The following is a 15,849-nucleotide window of genomic DNA, read 5'->3' as shown; positions in this document are numbered from 1 at the left end:
AAAATTCTGAGTCAAATTTATAAAAATAGCCATTGCCCAATTGATAAATGATCAAATAAGAACAGTTTTTAGATGAAATAATCATAGTTATCAATAATCATGTGAAAAAATGCTCTAACATACTATTGAATGGAGATAATCCTTCAGGGGGAAAATGGAGATTTAAAAATGACACACAGGACTTTCAAGAATTTCTGGTGAAAAGACCAGAGTTGAGTAGAAAATTTGATATTCAAGCACAAGACTCAAGGAAAGGATAATAAGATAAAAATGAAAGATAAATCATAATGGATGCAATAAAGTTAAACTATTTGTATTTCTATATGAAAATGTCATACATTTAACTCCTAAGAACTTTATCTGTATTAGTATATTAAAGATTCTACCTAAAGAGAGCAGGACTGTGAATTGATTATGTTGGGATGATATCAAAAAAAAAAAAAAGAAAAGGTGAGAAAGAGGGATGCATTAGGAAAAAAGAGGGAAGATAGAGGAAGAAGGAAGAAAAAAATAAGACATAAAAACATACATAAGGAAGAGCTTTCTTAGTGGAAAGGAAAATGGGGCTGGGGGAAGAAATAATGCTTAAATCTCTTAATTGAATTTATTCAAAAATCAAAGAATAATATTCCATTCCAAACTGGGTATAGAAATCTAACTTATCCAACAGGGAAGTAGAGGGTAAATGGGAGAAGAAAGAAAATACATGATAAAAGTTACATGGATTAAGAGAGACAGTGATTAGAAGCAAAAGATTTTTGAGAAGGACAAGGTAAAGAGATAAAAGGATAAAGAAAAGAAAATAGGATGGAGGGATTACACAGTCATAATTGTGAATGTGAATGAGGTAAATTCACATATAAAATAGAAACATATAGCAGCATGGACTAGAAACCAGAATCCAACAATATATTGTTTATAAGAGATACACTTAAAACTGAAAGACACACAGAGTTAAAATAAGGAGCTGGAATAGAATTTAGTTGAAGTTAAAAAAAAAAAAGGCAGGGGTAGCAATCATCTCAGATAAAGTAAAAATAGATTTAAAGTAAGTAATCAGGGAAATTACATTTTTGCTAAATTTACATTTAGCAAAAATGTTAAATACAGATAATAAACAAATTCTGAAGTAAATTTCTCTAATGAAGTCTTCACTTCTCAAACATACAAAAAAAGTCAAATTTTAAAATAAGTGCCACTTTCCAATTGATAACTAGTCAAGGGATATGAACAGATAATTTTCATTAGAAGACATCAAAACTACCTATGGTCATATTTAAAAGTGCTTTAAATCACCATTAATTAAAAAAATGCAAATTAAAATCAACTATGAGGTACCTCCTTATATTTATGACAAATGCTTGAAGGGATGTGAGAAAATTGGTACACTAATGAACTGTTAGTGGAGTTGTAAACTGGTCTTACTATTCTGGAGAATAATTTGGAACAATGCCCAAAAGAGCTACAGAATTGTGCCTACACTTTGACTCAGCAATACCATTACTATATTCCAAAAAGATCAAAGAAAAATTGAAAGGACCTATAAGCACAAAAAATATTTACAGCAGCTCTTTTTGTGGTGGCAAAGAATTAGAAACTGAAAGAGTGCTCATCAAATAGAAAATGGCTGAATAAATTATGACATATGATTGTGATTGGAGCACTATTATACTCTAAGAAATGAAGAGGAGGGAATGGCTCCAGAAGAACATGGGAAGACCTATGTGAACTGATGCAAAGTGAAATGAACAGAACCAGGAGATTGTTGTATACAATAATTTATAATAATGATCTACTGTAAAAGACTTAGCTACTTTGATCAATGCAATGATTAAGGACAATTCCGAAGGACTCTTGATGAAAAATTTCTTCTTAAAGAGAACTGATAAACTCTTAGTACAAATTGAAGTATAATTTTCTCACTTTCTTTATATTTCTTGGGGTTTTTTTGTGATAGGGCTAATATAAATATATAAAAAAATCTGTAACCAGGGAACCAAGTGTCATTCCTGGCAAAACTGTAAAACATTGTATTAAAAAAATGGTTAGTGTGACTTCATTTAAAACAAGTCATGCCAGATTAACCTAATTTTCTTTTTCTAAAGTATTTGCTACGGGCTAACCAATGGCATAGCTAATTATCCAAAGAGTATTAGTCCATAGCCTCAAACATTGATGCAGGTCTCTGGATCTTTTCTCGATCCTGTGATATTTGTCATTTTATTTAGTGCTTTGGATAAGAGAATAGATGGTATGGTTACCATTGTAGATAAGAAGCAAAGAGAGGTAACTAATTCATTGCATGACAGCTAGAATTAAAAAAAAATCTCAGCAATCTAGAAGGTTGGGGCAGATCTAATAATTTGAAACTTAATAAGCATAAATGTAAATTCTTATATTGCAATTTAAAAAATTAGATTCACAAATCTAAAATAGAACATAATGGCTAGACAACATTGCATCTAAAAAAAAAAGACTCGTGGATCTGGATAGTTTTCTAGCTCAGTATGGTCCAATAGTGTGATAAAAAAGCTAATGTTATTTTCTTTAGGGAGGAGGGCTTGGAAATCTGGATCTATTAATTTTCAGAATTTTATTAATTTGAGCATCTCTTAGTATGGAAGTTCTCTTTGGACACAGACCAGCAAGTCATCTGAAATTTGGAATCCTAGTTTCCTGGACATTGAGAGGTTAAGTGATTTGTCTGTGGTCTCAAAGAGAGTATCACTGCAAGGACTTGGAACCAAATCTTCCTGATTCCAAGGCTGTCACTCTGTCAATATCATATTGACTTTTATTATTTGAGATTAAATTAAGAAAGAAATGGTGTCCAGGATTAGGAGATTGATGGTCCTCTTGCACTTTACCTAGGGCATTTTCTATCTGTATTAGGTTCAATTCTGGAAGCTATATTTTAGGAGGGACATTAAAAATTAGGGTCCAAAGAAGGTCAGCAGATTACAAGGTTAAGCCTTATGAGGACTGTTTGAGGGCACTATAAATATTTAGTCTAGATAAAATACAATATTTGACTCCAAATATTTGAAGAACTATCATATGGAAAAGAGATTCCTTTTGTTTTGCTTGGCCCCAGAGACAGAACTGGGATCAATGCCAGAAACCACATGGAGGTAGGTTTCAGCTTAATATAAAAGAAAACTTCCTTAACAATTAAAAAAGAAGAAAAGAAGCAAGCCTTTTTCAAATGTTTACAATGCTAAGTGTTAGGGATACAAATACAAGGAAAATAAGGGAGCTTACATTCTAACGAATTAGTTACTGGAATGATGCAAAAGAAAAATGAGGATAGGGAATTTCCTCCATCACTATGGGTTTCACAGCTAGGCTGCTTGTTCATTTATTGGATGTACTATAGAGGGGAAGGTTTGTTTTGATGTGAACTAGACTAGAAGTTCTCTGAGGTCAATTTGGAGATTATGTAATTCTACAATTCCACCCTTAACATCATTATTAATGTTAATATTTGTCCTCCCTATCTTCCATGGAGCACTTAGGGGGTAAAGTGGGTAGAGTACTGGCCTGGAATCAGGAAGAATCATCATCTTGAATTCAAATCCAGCCTCAGGCACTTATATGTGATCCTGGGCAAGTCACTTAATCTCTGCCTCAGTTTCTCCATCTGTAAAATGAACTGGAAAAGGACATGACAAACCATTCTAGTATCTTTGCCAAGAAAACCACACAAAAGGGTCAGCAAGCATCAGACATGACTGAAATGATTGAATAACAACCACAGTTTTCTATGGATATAGTAAAAAAAAAAAAAATTAGGTCCTCTGAGTGAAACCCATTGAGTTCTTTGAAGGAAGATATTATCTAGATTTACTTTTAATAAGAATTAGGAAGATGTTGGTGATTTCTGGAATGAAAATGGCAAGACTTCAACATTGTAGAGTGTTCATAGCTCATTTTTAATGCTTTAAGGTTTATAGAGGAAGACTTTTATAAGGAAAATAGCATCTACAAATACAAAAAATAGCAGAGCCATTAGGGGACACTTCCTCTAACCCTCCTATTTTACAGATGAGAAAACAGATTCAGAGCATAACAGTATTTTGCATAAGATCACAGTCTGTTTGAGGCAAAGCTGGGACTCTTGATAGGCTCATTGTTGTTATTGTTAAATTAAATTTCATTTTATTATTTATTTTATTTTCAGATAAATATCCACTTTCCCTCCCATCTTTCATCATCTGCACTGAGAAAACAATATAGGACTGCTTCCTTTGTTTTGTACTGCCTAGCCATCCACAAATTAAAGCTCTGAACACAGTCCATATCAGACTTTCCCTTGATGATTAGATTATGACTTCTGTACTGGAAGATTTTATATATACACACATACACACACACACACACACACACACACACACACTTGTGCAAAGATCTGGAGAGCAAGCAAGGTGCACCACATCCCAATTTATCTTTCTCAAATTATGTGAAATCTTTTTATAGAAAATAGAGAGACAGAGAAAGTTCCTGGCTTAATTCACCACTCCTAGGAATCAAAACAGACCTTAGTCCAAGGGAACAAAATCAGAAACAGCTAATGAATGCCCCATATTTCTTGATGTCAGGAAAAGGAATTTTCATGCCATGTAACCTTTTTTTAGCCTTATTCGTTAATTCTTTTTTTTTTTTAATAAGAACACCCCATCCAGCCCTCTTTGCTATTGTGATCACCAAGTCAAGTGATATATAGTAACTGCAGTATTCCACTGATGTTGGGTGAAATCAGTTCTCAGATTTCAGTAAACATAACAAGACTTTTATTGCTAGGATTGCCTTATAGGAAGGTTACCAAGGTTAAACTTGGACAAATATATAAAAAATACAACACATTGTACACGGACGTCATTTTCTCAAATTAGCAAATATACAGAAGATTTCCTGGTGGTCCTTCCCCTCCCCTTCCCCTCACCCTGTCACTACGCATGTACATTTCAAGGGCAGCAACTGCATTTATTCGATCCTCCTTTGCAAATACAGCCTTGGGCACATTTGGCACAACCAGGTGGGCAGCAGGGACAGCAACCTGAAAGGGGGATGGAAAAAAAAAGCAGATCTCAGCTTTGGGTCAGTCTTTCCACTCAGCCTTGGAAAGGAAGTATCATTTCCTAGGGAAATTGGAACTTAAAATAAATTGAACATCTGATGATTTCCCAGCTCTAACCTTGACTCCCTGCCCATGATCACTCCAACTATTAACTATGGGCTTTACTCCTGACCTTTCTTTCCCAAGCATGGCCATGACTTCTTACTAGGAATCTACAATTAAAAAGGTAAGAGGAGAGACCACTAATCAAAACTTGCATTTCCTAATCAAATATTATAATTCAAACCTCAGAATCTCCCAAGCAGGATTCAGTTCTGATTATGATTCCTCCAACCACAACTTAACCATGCTCTCAGTCTTGATCATGATCCTCTCAATCTGGCCATGACACTTTAACCGTGCCTTTAGCTTCCAAGTCCCAACCATAAGCCCCCAATTTTAACTATAATAATCGTTCACATATATGTCAACTTAAGATTTACTAACTAATTTCCAGTCCTTATGGTGACCTCCCCAAAGCTGACCATGACTGCTATCCCAGCTCTGGCCAGAACTCCTTTTCCCCAATCTCTGACTATTCCCTTTCTTGCCAACCCCTGTTTATTACCACCACTACCACTACCACCATTTTGGATTTTGAAGCAAGAATGATAGCAAATAGAAAAAGGAAGGAGAGAGAAAGAAGGAAAGGTACAGAACAAATTATGTCTACTGACAAGAGAAATCAAACCATCAAGGAGAACTGAAGACTAGTTGGGTCCAATTCCCCTTCTACTTGTAGTACAAAAGGGAATAGAGGTATTTTTAGATGGGCTGGGACTTGAAGGCAGAGGAGAGGAAGCATGGACATCTATGTTCTTGTTTTCTAATTGGCTTGAAGCCTATGAAAAACATTTCAGGAACTATGCCCAAAGGGCTATACAATCATGATATCCTTAGACCCAGAAATAATAATACTAGGGCTATATCACAAAAAATAAATAAATAAAAAGGAAAAAGACGTATATGTACAAAAAATATTTATAGAAATTCTTTTGTAGTGACAAAGAATTGGAAATTGAGGGGATGCTCATAAATTGAATAACTGAACAAGTTGTAGTATACATAGTGGAAGTCTATTGTGCTGTAAGAAATGATGCATAAAATGGTTTCAGAAAAGCTTGGGAAAACTTATATGAACTAATGCAAAGTTAAACAGGTAGAACCAGGAGAACATTGTACACCATAACAACAATATTGTTTGATGGTTAGTTGAATAACTTAGCTATTCTCAGCAGCACATTTATCCAAGACAGTTCTGAAGAACTTAAAATCAAATATGCTATCTAGAGAAAATCTGATAGCATCTGAATATAGATCAAAGCATAATTTTCCCCCCTGAGGCAATTGGGGTTAAGTGACTTGCCCAGGGTCACTCAACTAGGAAGTGTTAAGTATCCGAGGCCACATTTGAACTTAGGTCCTCCTGACTCCAGGGCTGGTGCTCTATCCACTGCACCACCTAGCTACCCCTAAAGCATACGTTTTTAAAACTTTATTTTTCTTGGCTTTTCTTTTTTTTAGTCTGTAGTTTTTTTTCCCATCATGATTAATATGAAATTTGTTTTGAATGACTGCAAATGTGTAATCTATATCAAATTGCTTGCCTTTTCAATGAGGGGTATGGCAAAGGAGAAAGAGAATTTGGAACTAGAAATTTTTTTGAGAATGAATGTTAAAAATTGGTTTTATTTGTAAATGGGGAAAAATAAAATACTAAATAAATATTTTAAAAAGAAGGAAGGAGAATATAAAGGAGAGAGGGAAGGAGGAAGGGAGGAAGAAAGGAAGGAAAGAAGGAAGGAAGGAAGGAAGGAAGGAAGGAAGGAAGGAAGGAAGGAAGAGAGGGAGGGAGGGAGGGAAGGAGAAAAGAAGGGAAGGAGGGAGGAAAGGAAGGAAGGAAGAAAAAGGAAGGAAGGGAGGAAAGGAGGGAGGATAGAGAAGGAGAGAGAAAGAAACATTTCAGGAATCTATACTTCATTCCCACTTTGGGGGAAGGTAAAACAAAAAAATTCCAGGGATTTAGGGAAGGGACAAAGAGGACAGATGGGGAGAAGAAGGGAAATGCTTACCCTCTGTAGTAAGCCATCATTTTCAAACATCATATTTGGGTAAAAGGGAGATTTCAAAACAATTTCATACAGAAGAAGTCAAAGATGAGAAATTGTTACTTTCAAGAGAAAAAACAAAATGTATTATCAAAGCTGGAAAGGACCTTGGAGGTTATCTGGTCAAATCCCCTCATTATACAGAATAAAGAATAAGACCCAGAGAAAGGAAATGACTTGCTGGAGTTATACAGCAAAAGAGAGGAAAAAATGGATTAGAATTTAGATTTTTCTCTCTATTTCACTACACTACAAATAAACTGTATTAGGATATAACTGAGTCTGCATTGGGTCTTTGGACTATCTACCTGGAATTAATTGGTGAAAGGGACCACATTGCTGCTATTATACTCACTTTTCCGACATGTCTTACAGCTGCAGGATGTACATTTGCAGTTGTCACCGCAGATGCAGATTCCTCCTGTAAGAGACCACCAAAAGCACCAGCTATGAGATCAGTTGCCATGCTCTGAGTCAGTTTGGCTCCCCTTTATAGTCATACATTCTGCAGGGTCTGGGGCATTTTCTATAGAAGAGCAACATCCAATTGAGAATTGGATGCCCCAGGCAAATGAGGGTAACAGCACATTTTTATATTAGCTCTCCTGAGTTCCATATGCTGCTGAAGGAAAAACAATCCCAAAAGTTTCCTGTTATTATCTATTTCAGATTATTCAATTCAGAAGTAAAGAATTAGGTTGGATGAAATCCACAATGGAATTAACTCTCAGATTTGTCTTGGGGAGTTAACAATATCCTGCCCACATCATTCATTTTTTCACTCATTCATTCATTCATTCATTCATTTAAACAGTGATTAAGCTTCTATTGGGTTTAAAACAAGGCACTGTGGTAAACCAAGCTAAGAAAATGAAAAGGGAAAGTAACAGTTGTTACCCTCAAATAGCTTAATTTTTAAAAGGGTGGAGGAAAGTGGGCAAGGAAAAGGGGCAAGGACCTTCAAAATGAACAGAGATAAGTGTAATTTAAGCAGGGGGAATGATGAATGCAAAAGAGAAATCTAGACAGGCCTAAGAAAATTTAAGGAGAGGGAAAATGCTAATACATGATCTAAAAGTTCTGATATGAAGGGATGGGTAGAAAGAGGAATTAAGTAGACCTATTGCAGATAACTACCAAATAAAGTGTGTGAGATACGTCCTGTTTTAATGCCATAAAAGTCTCAAATAGATACCTATATACATGATAAATCTTGAATTTTAACAAATAAAAACCTTTGTATTTTGTCTGAGTCAAGGACTAAAGGTCACAGTCATGATTTGAGGAGTCTTGGGCAAGGAGTCTAGCCATCACATCTCTTCTTAGTAAAAACTTCTTGTTGCTATTTTTCTGACAAGAATTTTAAAGCCTTCTGAGCTTTCTTGAGATCCTCGCCTTTACAATATTGCAAACAAATGGGATGACTTTCATCGCTACCTCCTCTGATCCCATCTGCTTTATACCATTATATGATTCTGTGAGAGTAAGCAAAGTCTAGTCTTGATGTTCCAGAATCTAGAAATGTTTACAGTGTTTGGTTGCATGTATAACTGATCCTTATTGGACCCCTCAAAAAACTTACACCCACTAAGTCTGTGGATTACAAACAAAATTACAGCATCTCTGGATCCCTGAGAAAATAACATCCCATCTGGTATCAGTATTGAAGTTAGAGGGGCCAAAAAAAATCTATCCTTGAGAACCACACAAAGAAGAAAATCTTAAGGCTAGAGTCATTTTTCTTATAAGACAAAAATCAGGATGCCTCAGTGGGTCCACCAGAGCCCATCTTCACTTACCAGACATACAGGTGCACTCTCCAGGGTCCATGGCCTCAAACAGGTGGAGTGAGCTCAAACAGGGGTAAGAAGAAGGGATGCTAAGTCTGGAGCCCGGAGCTCGCCCTATTTATAGCAGTGTAGGTGTGAGTGTGGGGATCCACCCCTCCCCACCCTGGAGCAAGACGCCCTGCACACGGCCCTGCTTAGACGCCTGTTGAGGGTGAAGGGCAATACCTTTAACCATGGGGTTATGAGAGAGAAAGAGAGAGAGAGAGAGAGAGAGAGAGAGAGAGAGAGAGAGAGAGAGAGAAAGAGAGAGAGAGAAGGAAGGGGGAGGGAGGCAAAAAAACTGGCAGAAGAATTAAAGCTTACTCTCCAGTATTTTATTTTGTTTTGCTTTATTTTATATTTTGCTAAGGATGCAGGTGCTTTCCACTGCATCTTGGAATCCAGGGAAAAGGAACCATATGCAATCTGATAGTAGAAACTAAATAGCTGTTAGTATTTTGGTTCATGAAATGCATACTTCTTTTGTCTATCTGGCTGACTCTCTATATACATATTTCTATTTCTATATATTTCTACCTATATCTATTGACTTATGTATCTATCTATGCTCAGTGATTAAGGCTAGGTAAGAAAAAAAGAAATGAATGGACTTTACTTTAAAGACCTGAGTTTAAAAAGGCCAAGGCCTCCCACAGCATCTAGGGCCATCTCTAGTCATCCTGATCTATATCTGGCCACTGGACCCAGTTGGTTCTGGAGGGGAAAGTGAGGCAGGTGATTCTGCACAGCCTTCCCTCAGTTAAATCCAATTTATTTACTTATCATCACCCACTTGATGGTTCATCTTCAAGAACAAAAGCCCATCACCACCACCAATATCTATTCTCAAACCCGGGCTTTAGATTCCAATTCCTGTGAGTTTTCAACTCTATGATGTCTTTCCATTACTAGAGAAGTAGCTGGTGACACAATGGATAGAGCTCTGGGATTAGAATCAGGAGGACCTGAATTCAGACCAGGTCTCAGACACTTACTAGCTGTGTGATCCTGGGCAAATCATTTAATTTTTGTTTGCCTCAGTTTTTTCATCTATAAAATGAGGATAATAATAGTACTTCCCTCAAACTGTTGTGAGGATAAAATGGGATAATATTTGTAAATGCAGTTAGCATAGTGGATGGTATATAATAGGTGCTAAATGAATGTTTTCCCTTTACTTCTCCCATTAGTCCTAGGATTTTCCCATACTCTGTTTATCTCCCCCGTTAGAAATCATCAAAAAGCCAATTCATATAAAAGTATAATTGATTTATTATTTTATTATATTTATTTATATATTTATTAATATAAAGGCTTAATGTATTATCCTTTCCAAAGGACTGTTAAAATTTTAACAGAGTATAAAAACTTTAACTCAAAGGGAAAGGACTTCTAATGATAGAATTTCAGATATTAGTAATTAGCCTATGGGCCAAGAAGGCTTTGCCATGGTAGCTATAGTAAGCAGCTATGTATCCTGCCTCTATTAATGGTTGTCAGTGCTGATTACTGAACTCCTTGCTCTCTTCCAGCTACTATCTCATAATGGTGAGATGGGATGAAGGAAGATGGTACCCTATGTCGCCATCACTCACTCCCTTGGATACCTCTCCTGTGAAAGCCCTATCTTCTGGAACAAAAAGCAATACCAACCTGTCCCTAGAAGTACTTACTATAAAAGAATAACCAGCAATTACTCTTTTTTTTAAAGGAATGATCAGGATTGCCTATAATAAAACAACCCTTCTATTACCATAGGTACAAATTGTCTGGGTTATTATTAGGTTAGGTCCAAACCATTATTAGAATAAGAGTGGCTGAGCTTTACTCTACAGAAGAATCAACCTGAAGCATAACTAGTAAGACTACTCCAGCTCCCCCTTCCTCTTCCCCCCACCCCGGCCCCCATCTTGTAGAGATGGTCCAGGGAGAAGGGAACTTTCCAGACTGGGTCAGACAAAATTGAGCTTAGTTGAAAATTCCCCATTTTTGCATATAGTTTTATGTTATTTGATGTTTCCTCTTAACTCCACAATTAAGCTTTCTAACCCTGACAGCATATCCCAGAAAAGATTTACGTGTGGTTTTCAAGGCAAGATTTGAAATGTACTTTTTGTATGCGTTCCTGACCAACAGAAGTCCTAGAACAGGACAGAAACTGAGAGACCTAATTCAATCCACTTGTTTTATAAGGGAATAAACTGAAGTCCTTAGGGACAAGCTAGCTTAGCTGAAGTCACAGATCTGAAGGCAGCTAGCTGGCACAGTGGATAGAGTACCAGTCCTGGAGTCAACAAGACTCTTCCTGTGTTCAAATATGACTATAGATACTCACTAGCTGTGTGATCCTGGGCAAGTCATCCAACCCTATTTGCTTCGATTTCCTCATCTGGAAAATGAACTGGAGAAAGAAATGGCAAACTACTCCATTATCTTTGCCAAGAGAACCTTAATGGAGTCATGAAAAGTCAGACATGAATGAATAACAGATTTTAACTCAGGTTCTATGTGCTCTTTTTTACTATCTAGTGCCCCCCCCCCCTTTCTTTTACTATTCTACGGGAAAGTTGAAATATGATAAACATAGCCTCACTTATTGCAAAATAAAGTCTGTGTTTTATAGATCAGGAATTGATCAGGAATTTTTCCAGAATTAAAAACTTCTGCATTTTTAAAAGTCTAAAACATACCATTTACTGCAAAATGTAGTGGCTAGAGAACAAACCTTTGAGCCAGGAAGACATATGCACGTGGCTCTGATATATACTGTCTGCTTGATCCTGGCTACATTATTTAACCTTTTAGTGCCCTAGGCAATTCTCACAGACAATAAATGGAAGAGAAGGAGACAACTTGCCTTGATGGAGAGAATTTTCTTCACTTGGTAGCTCCCTATATTAATGAAGTCATAAATTGCAGCTCCTGTCCTATCACTTCTTATGTCTTCTATGTTTTATTCTAGGAAGCCATTGCCTAATGTGTGTGCCCCTAATCCTATTCTAATTGGGAGAAGTCAGAAAATTAGGACCAGTTATAGGGAATACTTAAACTCCCACAGGAACCCCCCAAAGCTGCCAGAAGAGAAGAGAGGAGAATACCCCCTGAAGAAGAGCTTGACTGGGGAGGGATTAGGGGAAATTCAATGGTGGAAGAGATTTCTAGTATCCTGGAGTTGTTGGTTCATGATGTCCTGATAGAGAGTCGTTCTGGTATTTTGGTTTCCAGCCCAAGAGTAGGATGATGGATTGAAAACAGCGTCCTGTTAATTAGGACAAGCCTTGGTGTGCTGTGCCTGGCTGTTTACTCAGCAAGTTTAACAGACTCTCGAGGGGCCCTATTGCTGTCTTTTAATTATATGGGGCTTCAACTCCTTGGCTATAATTTAGTACCTACCAAGCAAGGGAAGACCTTAGTTTTGCATATGACCCAAAGGAGCTATGAATAAGCCTGAAGCTGGATAATTACATTCATTCATTCATCTCAACCAGTAGCCAAGAACTCTATAAGGTATATCCTCTGGTATCATAGATTGTTCCATCAGATAAGAAATCCAAGAAAGAAGGAAAGAAGGAAGGAAGGAAGGAAGGAAGGAAGGAAGGAAGGAAGGAAGGAAGGAAGGAAAGGAGGGAGGGAGGGAAGAAAGAAGGGAGGAAGGAAGGAAGGGAGGAAGGGAGGGAGGAAGGGAGGTAAGGAGGAAGGCCAGAGACCAAGAAACAAGACAATGAGATTCAGAGTTAACAAAAAATAATTTGTTAAATTATAATATCATATTATTCAGTGACTGTGACTGTGACTGTGACTGTGGGAGCTCTCCTTTTCAAATGCTGATTCTTTCCCCAAAACCATAGTGTGGATCAGTCTGTTGCAAATGCCTTTTAAGATATATAAATGAGTTGAAAGTGCTCAGAGTGATTACTAGGATTACTAGATGATTAAACTAGGTGATTAGGGCTTTTCCCTAAAATACTGAAATTTGGAATATGTTGATGGCACACCTATTTTTTTTTTTTTATCAGTACAGGAACAACTGAATTTACAATTTAGCAAGAAAAATTCATTAAAACTAAAAAAGACCAGTTCAAGATATCTCATTGAAGCAAGTCAAGTGAAGTCCTCCCCAGTGGAATGAATTTGCCTTTTTTTCACCAGGTAGAATGGCTTTGCTACTTCCCAGGATCATCACTCTATCTTCTGTCCCCAAATGAATTTGCCTTGAAAACTCAATTTAAGGCATTTATGCACCTTACACCGATGTATTTTATAAAGCTTGTACTAGGTGTGAAAAAAGCTGGCTATGGTTCTGGAATTATGGTTCCATTGTAAGAAGGCAGTCTGATATAATGAAAAGAGAAATAATGAAGGAGCAAGCAGACCTGGGTTCTACTGCAATCTTGAGCAAATTATTTCCTTTCTCTGAGTTTCAGTTTTCTTTCTTGTAAAATAGAGAAAATTGGACAAGATGATCTCTAAGTTATGTGCCAGCTCTTCATTCTGTGATCCTTATCAGTGACTCTTTCCTAGAGTGAATACTTTGAGATATTTTTCCTATTGTGGGGATATATTGTGTTGAACTGTCTATGCCCTCATCTATTTTCCAGCATTTTAGGATAGGATGGACTGAGATGAGGACCTTGGTAAATAGCAAGACTTGGAGAAAAAGACTTCACTTGCTTCACTGAGAGCTCAAACTGGTAACTTATTTTGACGATTTTTTCTTATTAACTAAATGTCAAATTTAATTATTCCTATGTTGCTGGAGAACCATGAACAGGATTAGGACAGCAATGGTAATCTGTAGCCTTGTAACAGAACACAACTAACTAGTTCATTTGAAGATCAGACTTATTCTCTTGGCCTTTAGATAACAATCTTACTGCTCTTAGCTACTAGTTAAATTGGTTTTCTCCCATTTCTTCTGCTTTGAAACTATATGTAAATAGTTATCATTGTTATGGTAGTTACCAATCCCCTGAATCAACCATTAGGAAAGCTGCTTTTCCATTCAGGAGTCAGAAGGCCTACTCCTTACTATGTTAGTGATCTTATGTAAGGTCCTTCTCTTAATTGTTCTGGGCCTCTGTTCATATATCTGGGAAGTTTAAAGATCATGAATGAGTCAAAAAACAAAACAAAACAAAACATGTACTAAGCACTCATTGTGTGATCTGCACTATACTATATAACAAGCAGTTCCTGTCTTCAAGGTACTTATGTTCTAACAGGGGACACAGATTGTAGAGGGGAATAGTGGCCAATGAAGGGTGTTTTGGATTGCAAAGTTACAGGAATGCAAGGGCATCATTAGGCAATTAATTGATATTATCAATTAATATCCTTTCTAAGATTGGTAGTGATGATTTAATTACTGTTCCTGAGCAAGAGGTAGACCTCGGGTCTCCTAATTCCCACAGAGTCCAATGATCTTTCTGCCTCTTTTGACTCTCCAAAATGTCCTACAAATGCTTCTCGTATCTGTTGACTAATTCCCATTATTTTCCATCATGCAGCTTTTTGCTGTTTTAATTATATTTCTATGCTTTCTGATGTTTATAATTATCTATTACGCCACAATAGAAAGCTTATAGTATAAGAAGAGGTTTCAGAAGATACCCCTATATACAATCCCCTACTTTCAAGGACTCTACAAAGGGGTGACAATCTCTGGCATAAATATCTCTAAGTGCATCCAAATCAAGTCATAAAATTAATTTTTAAACACAAGAATCATAATTGGCAACATTAAAAAGTTAGCAGAGGATGTCTTCGGGATTCTTCACTCCGTTTTCAACACATTTCCATGTTCCCAGGGGAATTCCTGTAGAAGAACATTCTCTTATAAACTCATATACACTAAGGTGTTAGTGATGCAGAAGCTTACCGAAGGAGCAGAGAGGGGAAGGATGCTGGGTTTGCATTTTAAAAAAGAGAAGAGCAAGGATGAAACACATAGGAATAAGTTCCTAAGCATGGAGCCCCTAAACATTTTTGGAGAAAGAGAACAATTGGAACTGGAAGGGACTCGGAAGATCTTCACTCCTTCTTTTATAGATAAGGAAACAAAGTCTAGAAAAGTTGACTTTCCAGTAAAAACAAAACAAAACAAACAAACAAAAAAAAACCAATAACAGAACCATCCAGAGCCATCATCTCTAGTCCTCTTGATCTATATCTGGCCATTGGACACAGGTGGTTCTGGAGAAAAAAATGAAGCAAGTGACCTTGCACAGACCTCCCCCACTTAAATTCAGTTCACTTGTATGTCCCAACATCATCTCCCTATTATCATAAATAAATTTAAGAATGTAGGACAAACAACAATAGCAGAACCCAGACCTTCTGACTCCAATTCCAGGGCTCTTCCCATGATACCAAGTGGGGAAGATTTGGGGGATTTCCTCAAGCCAGTCAGGTCCTGCAGGATTTTATTTTTCGGCTCTGAAGGCTGCCTTTATACTTTGGTCTTGGTGCTGCAGGGAATACAGTACAGGAGACATACAAATCTTGCCCTAGAGGAGTTTGCAATCTAATTGAGGATCAAATACAGATAGAAAATAATTAGAGAACAATACCCAATGGTATATAGTCAGATGTGACAATGAATAGGTGTAGGTTAACAGCGTCACTGTTGGTAGTACTCTAACTGCCTGATTTGCTGAGCTGGGGTAGAGTTTGCTAAATTTTGGATTGCTTTCAAGTCAAGCTTCCTATTTAAGCATTACCTTATACATGAAGCTTTCCTTGATTCTCTCTAGGTCCTCATTCCCAAATTACCTAGTACTTAACTGCTTTGGACATA

General features: G+C 36.9%; 1 protein-coding gene across 1 annotated transcript; it reads right to left on the bottom strand.

Annotated features, from left to right (window-relative positions):
- Positions 1 to 4,700: 4,700 nt before the first annotated feature.
- LOC100916162 (metallothionein-4) lies at positions 4,701 to 9,092 on the bottom strand. Its single transcript, XM_003757269.2, has 3 exons — positions 9,024 to 9,092; positions 7,580 to 7,645; positions 4,701 to 5,056 (listed from the first exon to the last, which is right to left on the bottom strand). Exons 1-3 carry the CDS (start codon positions 9,052 to 9,054, stop codon positions 4,965 to 4,967), a joined length of 189 nt encoding a protein of 62 aa, XP_003757317.1. The 5' UTR covers positions 9,055 to 9,092; the 3' UTR covers positions 4,701 to 4,964.
- Between the last annotated feature and the right edge of the window lie 6,757 nt (positions 9,093 to 15,849).

This window comes from Sarcophilus harrisii, chromosome 2, assembly GCF_902635505.1.
Source record: "Sarcophilus harrisii chromosome 2, mSarHar1.11, whole genome shotgun sequence".
Classification (NCBI taxonomy): Eukaryota; Metazoa; Chordata; class Mammalia; order Dasyuromorphia; family Dasyuridae; genus Sarcophilus; species Sarcophilus harrisii.
Note: the sequence above shows the minus strand (reverse complement) of the source record. Positions and strands in the feature narration are given on the sequence as shown.

What these genes read in the sequence shown, in the direction of transcription:
- LOC100916162 (XM_003757269.2), bottom strand. Translation starts at nt 9,054, where the DNA reads ATGGACCCTGGAGAGTGCACCTGTATGTCTG. An exon ending in AGAGTGCACCTGTATGTCTG is followed by an intron (nt 7,646 to 9,023) that starts GTAAGTGAAGAT and finishes GGTCTCTTACAG; the next exon opens with GAGGAATCTGCATCTGCGGT. An exon ending in CTGTAAGACATGTCGGAAAA is followed by an intron (nt 5,057 to 7,579) that starts GTGAGTATAATA and finishes TCCCCCTTTCAG; the next exon opens with GTTGCTGTCCCTGCTGCCCA.